Here is a 12,155-nt window from a genome sequence, read left to right as displayed (position 1 = left end):
AATTTTTTTCGTCCAATGAGAAAATATAATAATAGCAAATTAGAATAGCGTAAATTAGAAGGAAAAGTCTTCAAAGTTCCGCACATGAAAAAAAAGATGAGGAACCACGCCTAATGGAATTCTCCCCGGTATCTCACATGGAACTGAACAAACAAGGATTGGCTGATAATCCCTTCATCCATTTGTCGGGAAACTATGCATAAAGTAGCACTCTACAACATATATGATTATGTGAAAGACATTTGCAGAGTAGCTGCATTCACAGACTTTCGGCCCAATGGCTATGCGTGAGGTTCCATAATAGCACCAGTTACGGAGAGCCGAATCTTTTCTGGCACCTCCATTTGCGTAAGCAGCTGTGGTCGAAGCCGCGCGGCAGAGTTCGTGATGAGACTAGCTCCATTCACCGCTGGACTCTGAGATGTTCGAAGCTGCAGGCTCAATCACGCTTCGAGCACAGCAGCTTACGCGTCTGCAGCGAACTTCAGATATTTTGACTAGATTGTATGACTGTTCAATGTTCAAACCAGATGAATATATATGCATCGCTAAACAAAACATGAAAACAAAAAAGCCTGCACAAAGCCATTTATTATGAACAAGAAAAACGATAAAATCAACAAATCCAGCAGCTCCTTAAAACTGATTCGAGAGAGATTTTTTTGAACAATCTTGACTAATTAAGATCATCGAGAAGATTACTAGGTTACCTTCTATAGCAAGAAAAAATATGAGCGAAGCAAGAACGTCAAACAAACACTGGTGGTCCTGGTCGGTATCAATGATGATGATGCTAATCATCAAATTGGATATTGTTTATTGCGGCATCTCCTCGTTGGGCCCATCTCCCTTTTGAGACTTCTTGGTTCCAGAAACAATGTCATCGATACGCAGTAACATGACCTGCATACACAAATGTATAATCTGCAAAGATACAAATTCTACAAAACAAAAATAAACAAGATATGCAAGGCGTGAAGAATAACAAGATTGGAGTCCTCAAAAGAACTGGAAGTAATAGAAAATAATGCACGCCCGGCCAACTTTAGAACCCACCGATGTCTCTATTGCAGTCTTCAAAACTTGTTCTCGCACACTGAGTGGATCCCAAATCTCCAGTTGGCGCATATCAACCTGTGGAAATTGAAGTCACTTTTGAAATAAAATATAAATGCAAACTGGAATTGGAACTACTCGCAATTACCATTAATAAAAAGGAAAAAGATATATATACACACATATATATATATATATATATATATATATATATATATATATATATATATATATATATAAGGCATAAACAGAAGCCTCATACCAGATCTCCAGTCGTTCCGTCAATACCCCAGGTCCAGTTATCAGGACTCTGGGCATGCTTAGCCCGAAGTGCTGTCAGTTGGCGGATGGTATTTCCTCCACAGTTTTGAATGAGAGTTCGAGGAATGACCTGTAACAATGTGCTTAATAATATAAAAAGAACTGTATAGTTCTCCAAAGAAAAAAAAAAGGAAAATTCAACAAGCATTAAACCAAAAGGAATAAAGATGTACTGAAATCCTTTGAAGAAGTAACGAAAGAATCGATAAACCAATAATAATATAAAAAGAATAAGAACCTCAAGAGCTCTAGCTATTGCTTTGTAGGGCCATTGACGCACTCCTTCCATTGATTTGCCTTTCTCGGTGATTGCCTGGAAACAACCAACTTTAACTACAAGAAAGTCACTAGTGATTATGTACCTGAGCCAGGGCCATCTCAAGAGCTCCACCACCAGGGACAAGACGAGGATGTAACATGATGTTGCGCACAACATGAAGGGAGTCTTGCAGATTACGTTCAACCTAAACATGAATTTTTTAGATGCTCGTTCGTAAAGGAAGAGAGTAACATCGTTTTCAATCCGAGAATCTTAATAACCTCGTTAATAACATCTTTAGATGGCCCACGGAGGCATATCGTACATGCGGTGGTGGTTGGGGATGTCACATATGTATAATACCTGACGAAATTAAAACAAAAATAAAAGAGGACCACAAAAAGTAAAAGAAAGGCTGAATCATATCATCATTGCTTGGAGAAATGCGTCTGAACTCACTCATCTGCGATCTTTGTGATTTCAAATAAATCAGCTTCCGTACCAACGTCGCTCTCACGCAGATCAGTGGTGTCATTTACAATTCGTGCACCACAAACTCTAAAGATGCACAAATGCAGACATTCAGTTTAAAGTTGCCATATCAAAAATCTAGAATTCGGCCTAAATCATTTCTTCAATTCGTCCAGAATAATTTTGCTAACGTGCGCTAGAAACGACAAAAGAGAAAAGAAAAGACACCCAAGATCGACACAGGTCCTCGGAAAATCATCGCAAGTAATGAGAGGAAGACAGAAATCATGTTAAAAACTAGCCTCGCCAGCCTGTTATTGTCGGTTTTCTTCAGACGTCTAATTGCAGTGATACCAGCTTTCAGCAGGAAGTGCTGAGCAAGGTCGGATACTCCCTTCTCAGTAAATACCAAATCAGGTTTCACACGAATAATGTCGTCACACTGTTTCCTTATCGATTCTTCTTCCTTTAAAAGGCGCAACAGAGCTATAGAGCAAGTAAGCAAGATTACATGAATATTGAACCCAAATGAATAATTATGCATATAAGAACTCAAGGTATCGAAAAGTTTATCAAAACCTCTCCGAGTTTTCCTTTTTAGGACGACGAAATGCACCGTAATATACGATAATGATATGGCGTGAAAAACACGGTATAACAAAAAGAAGCGCTCTTCACGAACCTGTTCAAGAATCCTGCTAATGTCCTCTTCTTTCATGATTTCCAAGGAAGTTTGCGATTCGCCTTTTTTGTATTCCAAATTGCAGTCAAGCAATACAATACGAGGGTTCTCGATACGTCTACGCATCTTCGCATGTGTAACATCCTGGAGATGTGTTTACCAATTGTTTACCAACCCCGCACATTCTCATGTGTTTTTTTATTCGTATATGTTTTGATTACCTTGTTTAAGACAACACCTTTAATGACTTTGCAATCCTCAATTGTCCCACCAGGAATCTTCTCAATACGACAATATCTGCAAAAATCTCAGCATGACAATATTGCATTGGTGTTAAGAATGGGACTTGATCAGCAAAAACAAAGTTGATTCAAAATCTTAAAAAAATACTGAGAAAGCATGTGAATCAAAATACAATTCCTTTGGTACGAATAGAACCATGAAACGATTATGAATACCTTTTGATATCAATTTCACTCGCGTTACCCTTGTCCACTTTAATGGTCTTGATAGCTTCTAGGGAAATTTGTACGGCAAGGTCCATCCATTTGCTGAGCATTTTTGTTCCAAGACAGGATTGCACTACTGTAGTGATCTGAAGAAATTAGGGCAAAAAAAGTTTTTCCTGTAGTGTTGGTGAATTAATGTGAAAAACACGACTAATGGATGAAGAATCACCTCTTTCTCATCATTAACGTCTACTTGTCTGCTGTATTTCTCCTCGGCTAGTTTAATCATATCTTCAAGCGCAGCACGGTAGGCCTAAAATCAGCAAAGAATTGAAAAGTGGATACAGCACGACAACACAAATATAGACCTGAATAATGATTGTTGGATGAATCTTCTGCTCGAGAAATGGTTGTGCTTGGGCCATAACTTCACCGGCAAGCACTATGACAGAAGTAGTTCCATCTCCAGTTTCTTCATCCTTAAATATTGACAAACTTACGCTCATTTTGCAACTTCGACTTTCTCCATTTCGAACAAGAACTTCAAATAAGTATAAGCAATGCAATGGAAAGACGACAGAACGAAAAGGCTGCAAACCTGTGTTCTAGCAATTTCGATCATACTCTTGGCTGCTGGATGTTTCACAGTGATTTCTCTAGAAACCGAAGTTATACACATATACAAGAACCATAGAACTTTTTCTTTTTTAGAAGAGGAGGTGGGGGAGGATGTGCAAAACGGCAGGGGCTTGTACTTCGGCATGCAAAAAAAAAAAACTTGAAAAGGCGATTGTCCATCAATCGGTTCTAATGAACTAATGAAATAATGCTTTACCATCACCGAGTCCTCAAAACAGGCAAGAGGTGAGTAGCTATGTCATATCATGTAGTACTTTCAATGGAAGGAAAATCGAAACATTTTTGCATACAACTATTTTCATTCAAATTGAGTTAAGGTGTACCCTTAATAAAGGCCGTAGTACTATGAAAATCTTCAATAATTGGATACTTCGCATCTCTATCTTCATCTGTTATCTTAGTACCTTTAGCTTACTGTTATGGATCCTTGAAGACTAATGCTTATGTTTTAAGCCCCCGATTTACTTACCTATTCATTTGCAGTGTTGAACTGTCGATTGATGAAGTATCGCCTTCAAAAATTTTTCAAAAGAGGAAGCCATTTGACAGTTAAGATCAATTTTCCTTTATGGTCTGTGCACTTTTTTCTGCCCCCAAAGTACAACAGAATCAGAGCGCCGTTGAGTGTCCCCCTCACCTCACCTCCCCAACTAAATTAAAAAAATGAGGGTGAACAAAAGGAAAACCTAAGGATTGCGTTTCCGTCATTGGTCATCACAATACCACCCATTGGATCCATAAGCATTTTCAGCATGGCGCGCGGACCAAGGCTAGTACGAATCACATCAGCAATAGTCTTAAACATTCGTAGTACTTACAAAAGTTCAGTGAGTGAACACAAAGAACTGCACAGCATTTAGAATAGTCCATTAGAGACCATATAACTGCCAGCACTAAAGAAATAGTCCTCCGAACAGACCTTACAAGCTGTAATGTTTCCTATCTGGACTTGATGACCACTCTCCCTCTTTGTGCCTTGACTCAACACAATGATCGGCTGCTGACTCGCACCACGCATCATCTTTACCCTGGATTAGAACGAAGGAATCACGTTGATACAGCCAAATAGTGACAGATAACGAAAACATATAGATAGCAATCAAACTAGTTCAAGACATATGTAAGAATGGTGTCATCAGAAAAACAAGACTGAGTGAAATTACAAAAATAAAAAGTAGAAAAGAAAATAAAGAAAAAGATTATAAAAAAGAAATTATCGGTGGAAAATGAATGATAGCTGTTGGAATCGAGATGGACCATCGCGAACCGCAGCAGTGCTAGCAAGAGTCCTCACTCAATCCTTACCGCTGCGTTCCACCGTTTCGACCGCAACCGCTTACGCAACTGCACCGTGCTTCATGTCGTTTTGGGTCTAGTATGTACTGTGTTCGCTTGCTAATAAACATTCTACTAACTGTTATCTACAAAACCAATTCGTTATGAATAAAACGCAGCTACCCGCTTCAGAATATGTCACAATTGTGAACTGCTTTAGTGTTCGAACTGATGGCTTCTGAACTGGGAAACAAGAAATCTTCCGAAAAACTGCGCATAGTCTTGCAAGCCCCCCACTTAAGGATATTCAAAAAGAACCAATTTCCTTGTTTGTAACGTCGTCTCAATTATGTTTTGGACTCCAAAACCTCTGCAGAATGAAGATAAGGCAAGTGAGTGTTGTACACCGATGGATATTTCACTGCACCAAGCGGACGTCTCGTAACTTCCTCATCTCGAAATCTTTTCGAGGTGATGAAATGATACTGCTATTCAATTGCCAACATCGAAGATCCAATTTCTAACAAAAAGAAGCGCAATCACATTTAAGGCCGAAAAAGTAGGATGCAAATCAGACCTACCCGGAATCTACTCCAAAACAAATAAGAAGCACTAAGAAAGAAGACTCATATCCTTAGTTAACGTCAAAAAAAGCACTCCTACACTCTTACAAGAACAAACAGACCCTCTTGCAAAAACTTTCGGAGGGAAAAATTCCATGCTCGAACATTCCTTCCTAATAAAGGGCGGGTGGTACCGTATCACGCAATCGTGCTGAGACCAGATCTATTCGGAACGTCTGCGGCGACGAACCCCCTACGCTGCATTTAGCCTTCGGTTCTCAACATTGGTGGTTTTGTAGGTTCGCTGAGGAGCTGTGCTTATCTTTGACTTTGTTCCTAAATACACAGAAATGTTATTTTTCGGAAGTCAGCACTTTGCCAATGGAAGAGTGGAGGGTAGAACTAAAACTTTAAAACTAAAACTAAAACTTTAAAACTAAAACTTTAATAACGAATAATAACTGTGATGAGATGTGAAGTCTCCTGGCGCTTACTTTATGTCTCGATCGCATCCAGTTCTCTAGTTACTTAGAGGGCCAAGAATATAAAAGTTATCAAGAACACTGTGACTACCCTATTGTCTTAGTCGGTACGTAGTTTCAATCCACGTATTCTATCCTATTTCTATGCAGCTATGCACGATTAGCATCTTCCAGAATCGTTATAGTAAAGGAATTCTTCTTCTGAGAGTTCATTAGTTTCTTCCGAGCAACTTTTCGAAGACTTCGGTTGGTAGGAACTGGTTTTCTTCTCCGCTTTTCGTGTATTTGTGCATAGTTCGTCTTCCAGGGGGTGGATTTCGGGGTTTTACTATGACTACAATAACAACAAACGACAGAATCTTAGGGGCAAAATGTTCATCCACTATTACACGAAAGAAGAAGAAAAACTAGAGGGAGGAAAAGGGATGTCGGAGGGTGCTTTTCCGAACTGTATGGAAGGTTGAGTGCATGTTTTACCAAGGTCTCACCGCGTCACCTCGATACAACACGTTTTACGCCGAGTGTAAATCTACTGCTATAAAGGAAAGCGAATTGTTAAAATTACGTTTTGCCGATATAACGATAAAAAACCATATATTTTTTTTGGTTTTTAAGGGTGTTTATACATGATTATTCTACAAAGTACGCAGCCGAATTGATGGGAAAAAAATTAGCTCGGAACCAGAAAAGCTTCACTTAATCAAAGATTCGATAAGTGAAAAAGCAGCGTGATATAAACAGGCAACATATTACAAAGGTGCAGAATAATACGTTATATTCTACTTGAGAAAGTTACACATTCTGGGGCTCATCGCTCGTCAATGGAAAATGACTCAATCTTACAAATAAGTTTACCGGGTTTCAAATGCTGCAAATAATGACAACTGGTCGCCATTAGTATCTGTAAATATATAAATATAAATAATAATGAATTTTATATGTATAAAATAATATACGACGTAATATATAAATCGCAACATTCATGCCGGCAAGTATCTTTGGCCGCAAATAATACTAAACTTTACATTTTCTCCAGGGACCTAGTATATGACCGTGTGGTAAATGTCGGAAGTAGGTTAGAAAAAACTTCAATTCTCGATGTGAAATCTTTATTATAGCTATCTAACTATTACAACCGTAACATAGAATGTAAAGGACAACGTAGTACCGTATAAAACTGATCATATCACCGGTACCTTACCACAAGTTAGCAATGAGGACTATTTTCTATTTTTTGACAAAAGGGATCAGTGAATCATACAAATCCGATGCAATACAGGACTACGATTTGTCCGTGGTATTCTTGGAGTAATTATGTGGCCTCACGCGGTTTCTTTTTCTCCGGGTTTCAATGACCAAGTGGAAATCTACTGTTACACGAAGAGAAATTTCGAGTAGAACAGACTTACATGGATTCCTCAACGAAGTAAGCTTTGCAAACTGCTGAGCAAGTCGTCAAAATATGGTAGGTTATTCAACGAAATGCGCAACAGGAAAGATGAAAACAATACGTTAGCAAACTACAACAACGTTGGTAAATTAAAAAAGAACTGATCCGATGGTTACCACCCTATTGAAACTAAGCAACATGTCATATAGATTCTAAACACTACAGTATAAATCGTTTAGAACTTGGCAGGTTCTGGAGCTGGCTTGGTTTTAATGCCAGTGAGAAGCGACTTAATCTCACCGATGGCCTTGGCAGGGTTCAGATGCTGCAAAAAATGATTGTAATAAAAGAACACACAAATGGAAATCAGGTCGTTATTACCTTGGGGCAAGTCTTAGTGCAATTCATGATTGTGTGACATTTGAATGCCGAATAAGCATCGTGCATGCGATGCAGACGTTCCATTGGATAATCATCGCGAGAGTCAATGATCCATCTGAACTGTTTGTGATTTCCAGAAATCAATCTTATAATAGGATCGCACTACCTAACAGAGAACAAGCATAATCACTACGAAAATTTCACTAACGGAAGCTCTCTGAACCATAACAGGCAGATTAACGACACTAGTTCAGAAAAATATAGAACAACGTAATAGTGACAATTTACGGGTAGCCAGCGGAGGTAGAGTTGGATCTCAAAAAAAAAACCATCACACACTGCACCTGTAAGCCTGCATCAAGACAGCCGGCCCCAAGTACTTGTCAGCGTTCCACCAGTAAGATGGACAAGAAGTCGAGCAACATGCGCAGAGAATGCATTCGTAAAGTCCATCCTTTAAGAGTAGTAGTTTTAGTTTAGTATTAGCTTCCTCCCGGTTAGATGAAGTCGCTTACCAGTCTATCGCGTTCCTTGACACTCTGGAACATCTGTTTATCGCCAAGTTTAAGACTGGTTTTCTTCTGAAGCCATGGCTGAATTGATGCGTACTGTTCATAGAACAGATTCATGTCAGGAACGAGATCCTATAAAAGAAAGCAGCACTATTCCACACACTACAAACCACAGTAGTTAAAGTACTGGGAATACCTTAACAACAAACATATGTGGTAGAGGATAGATCTTGGTGGTCTTGCTTGTATCTGTATCAATCTTCTGGATGCAGGCGAGGGTATTCTCTCCACCAATGTTCATTGCACATGAACCACAGATTCCTGATGTTTGTCAGAATGATACAATTAGTTGTAGGAAGATTGTTAACTTCATTTACTGAGAATTTAAATTGATTGTAATGACAGCGGATATCACCTCCGGCTCCTGATTCAAACTTCTGCGGAAAAAAAAGATGTTAACTGCTACTTTTGCAAGATATTATTTTGATAGAAGAGTAAGGAATTGAAGCGAAATCCAAACCTTCCCGACAGCTTCTTCTGAATGTGAGGGTAGGATCAACCTCGTTCTTGATCTTGATGAGGGCATCCAGAACCATAGTACCGCAATCGTTCAAATCAATGTCATATTTCTGAAAACAAACTAATTATTGTCGGCTCTAGCACAACACACACTCAGAGCATCTAATCAGAACTACAGTGGAAAAGAAGTCAACAGTGGGATGCCCATGCCTTCGTTTCCACAATTACGCTGCTCCATTTTCTACCTATTATTACACACTCCTTTGGGCCTGCTGAATGTCCATTGCTATCGCATGAATCAATATGCACACCACTGAGTAGCTTCATCTGCATCCGTTACGACCAATGGAGGTGTTCGCCTACCAACTATATGTACAGACTAATAAGACTGACTGCTAAGAGCGCTACAGCATCTGATCAGGTAGCCATAGCAACGAAGCTGGAAGAGGTTTCTGGTTGAAAAAGCGGAGTAATCCATGCTATACTCGGGCCAAAGCGACATGAAGCACGTTACAGTTGCGTAAGCGATCGCGCTAGAAGCGGTGCGGTGTAGCGTAGCGGTTCGGATCGAGCGAGGATCCCTGATACCCGTTTTGGAAAATACTGCAACAAATTTGGATGTCTTATCAGGTTGTCTAATGGTTAGCCAACCTACAAGTATTGCATAGGGATAATGGAAGACCTTGGAGTTAAGCGTTCGTCAACTTCTTTTCAGAGTCGATGGGCACGAGTATTGGTTCGCTTCTCCATCGTAATGACCTGAGCTGACAGGTCCTAACAAAAAAATGAACTTGAACGACATGTTCAACATGACTAAACCACCTGGATGCTCATGTTTGAAATGTGTTTAACAAGTTAAAACGAGGTCGTCATCCACACAACTACAACTCCAAAATAGTCATTATTTATTTCATCATTCCTGCATGCCTGTCTCTTTTTTTCATGACTATTTTATTTCTTCACTCAAATCACACTAGTTCCAAAATAGTTTATACCTACAGTAGCGCATTTCCTTTATTCTACCAATTCACCCTACAACCTGCTAGAAAAGACCAAGGTTTGTGCAACATGTTACAGGCACTCGTTTTCAATCGATATTAAAGAAGGTCTTCTAGGTAACGGAACACTTGTTTCGTCATGGAAACGTGGGAAAATCGTGATCGCCCAACATCTCTACTACGACGAAACTTTCACTTAAATGAAAAATTCAAGGCATGCATTTGGATAGCGGCTTTAAAGTGAGTGCTCGCTCATGATGAAAAACTTTGTTATTATCGATTTTGAAAACAAAAATGTTATTTAGTAAGTCATCCCTCAAGCAGATATCAAAATTCGTCCACATATAGAACTCACATCTCATCGAACGGTGCTGCTGCAAGTACAGCTCGGTTTCAAAAATGTTGGCGCAGATGTAGTTGGGAGAGACCTCTCAGCAGTAACCTTTTTAGCTTGTATTTCGGTGCGCAATAAAAACTTCCATAACGCACAAACGTTGGAGTTCATTTCGTTGTCAGTCATCAATCGTCGTTAAATCGTTTAATACGTGTACTAGTTGCTGTTAACTTGCTGACTCTTCGCAATTTCACTCTAATTAGTATGATATGATGATTAGTTCGCTGATCGTGGACTTCTGTAGCATGGAGCGACTTCCTACTGTAACAATCCCCGTAAAGTAACGAAGCAGCGAATGCGAACAACCCTAACAAAGTCTAACTCAACGGCCTTATCTGGGAACACCAATCGAAAATGTGTGAGTAAAAACTGTTGCACAGTTATTTGGTTACTCGGTGATTGTGGATTGCTATGGGAGCCATTTTCAATCTTTTTTATTTTAAAGCACTACATGATATAACTTACCTATTCACTTCTGGTAAGCCTATGTGGATGGTTTGGTCAAGTTGAACCAGTAGTAGTTTCAAGTGGCTCCCTTTTTTCTCTTTGTTGCTTCAGCCTACATGTCGTAGATCCTCTACGGCTAATGTTTAGGTTTTAGGACCCCGACTGAGTTAATCACTTCAAGCATTTCAGCATTTGATGAACTGTTAATCGACGGGTTATAACTGGAAATGCCTTTCTGCTTTTCAAATGTTGAAGCCATTTTTCACTTAAGAAGGTTGTTTGTCCGTTATGGGCATGTCTTTTTCGGGCGCCGAAATACAAGACAAAGAGTGCACGGCTGAGGGACACTTCCTAACTAAATTAGCACCCATCGCAAGTGTTTATTTCAAGTTTTGGGTGATGTAAAATGGGGCAGCAATTACGTGCACAGTTAAACGGTAACCAGATGTGTATTGTTTTTACGAGTATTCTAGATTCTTCCGCAACAACACCTGCTTGAAAAAGTTATTTTCATTGGGTTTTTTTGTAACATGCATCGAGACGAAGGTTAAGGACGCGCGGCGATTTGCTAGGCTGCAGTACACCCTGCTAGGCACCACACCAGGGCGATCGCACATTTCTGAATGGACTATACGTAGCAACATCTATTACAGATTGCTGATAGACCAGGAGTTGGAAAACCACCCAAGGAGGTTGTTTTAACTCTACAAAAAACATCAGATGCTTTTAAAACAATTCACTTGCCTGCATCACTGGCTTTGATCCCGGCTTGTCGGGGTTGAAGCGATAAATTTCGAAGGTTTTCACTCGCGAACCAGTTGGTTTTGATGAAGGGGCCGCAGAAGCGGAACGACTAGCAAGCATAACCGCATCTCCACGAGCCAGAAGTAGAGAACGAGCCAGCATTCTGAAAATTAGTGTAGTGAGTCAAATAATCGATTTCACTTTGCAAATGCGAATATACAAAGTATCGTATGTGAATAGCATTGATGACTGTAACGAAACTAAATGTGAGCCAAAAGTTCTGTGCTAAAAAACAACATCGCCGCCAACCACTAGTTCAAACATACGCGTTATATCTTCCGTTCATTTTTTTCCCGGGCACTTTTATGTACAAAATGTGACAAAACTGAGGCGAGTGTTCGGGTGTAGTCGAGGGGGCACACAACTGTTCACTTATTTCTGGAAGTGAATAACTAAATCAGTCGGGGCCCTAAACCCTAAAGTTTATTCATAGAGGATTACGACATGTAGGCTAAAGCTAATAAAAGAAAAGAGAGAGATGAGAACTCCCACAAATGAGAGTGTGGTTAAGTT

The 12,155-nt window shown here is 39.7% G+C and overlaps 2 protein-coding genes across 5 annotated transcripts; both read right to left on the bottom strand.

Moving 5' to 3' along the window:
* Positions 1-816: 816 nt before the first annotated feature.
* RB195_020938 (uncharacterized protein) lies at positions 817-5,872 on the bottom strand (the record flags this gene model as incomplete). 3 transcript variants are annotated; one of them, XM_064189498.1, is made up of 17 exons in its annotated part: positions 817-903; positions 1,057-1,134; positions 1,319-1,447; positions 1,616-1,690; positions 1,740-1,841; positions 1,918-1,999; positions 2,096-2,194; positions 2,410-2,573; positions 2,790-2,933; positions 3,011-3,086; positions 3,248-3,384; positions 3,468-3,551; positions 3,607-3,717; positions 3,837-3,894; positions 4,564-4,673; positions 4,797-4,905; positions 5,838-5,872. In XM_064189498.1, the coding sequence occupies 17 exons, from the start codon at positions 5,870-5,872 to the stop codon at positions 817-819; spliced, it is 1,680 nt and encodes a 559-aa protein (XP_064045378.1). The 3 variants fall into 3 exon arrangements, with proteins under 3 accessions (XP_064045378.1, XP_064045379.1, XP_064045380.1); XM_064189499.1 differs by lacking the exon at positions 5,838-5,872 and adding an exon at positions 5,183-5,283; XM_064189497.1 differs by lacking the exon at positions 5,838-5,872 and having other exon boundaries at positions 4,797-4,898.
* Positions 5,873-7,822: 1,950 nt separating this feature from the next.
* RB195_020937 (uncharacterized protein) lies at positions 7,823-11,825 on the bottom strand (the record flags this gene model as incomplete). Of its 2 annotated transcripts, XM_064189495.1 has the most annotated exons (8): positions 7,823-7,912; positions 7,969-8,083; positions 8,313-8,422; positions 8,484-8,612; positions 8,677-8,801; positions 9,001-9,109; positions 11,583-11,745; positions 11,803-11,825. In XM_064189495.1, the coding sequence occupies 8 exons, from the start codon at positions 11,823-11,825 to the stop codon at positions 7,823-7,825; spliced, it is 864 nt and encodes a 287-aa protein (XP_064045376.1). The 2 variants fall into 2 exon arrangements, with proteins under 2 accessions (XP_064045376.1, XP_064045377.1); XM_064189496.1 differs by lacking the exon at positions 11,803-11,825 and having other exon boundaries at positions 11,583-11,744.
* Positions 11,826-12,155: the final 330 nt, after the last annotated feature.

This window comes from Necator americanus, chromosome II (assembly GCF_031761385.1).
Source record: "Necator americanus strain Aroian chromosome II, whole genome shotgun sequence".
In the NCBI taxonomy this organism is placed as follows: Eukaryota; Metazoa; Nematoda; class Chromadorea; order Rhabditida; family Ancylostomatidae; genus Necator; species Necator americanus.
This window is presented reverse-complemented; position numbering and strand designations above follow the sequence as displayed.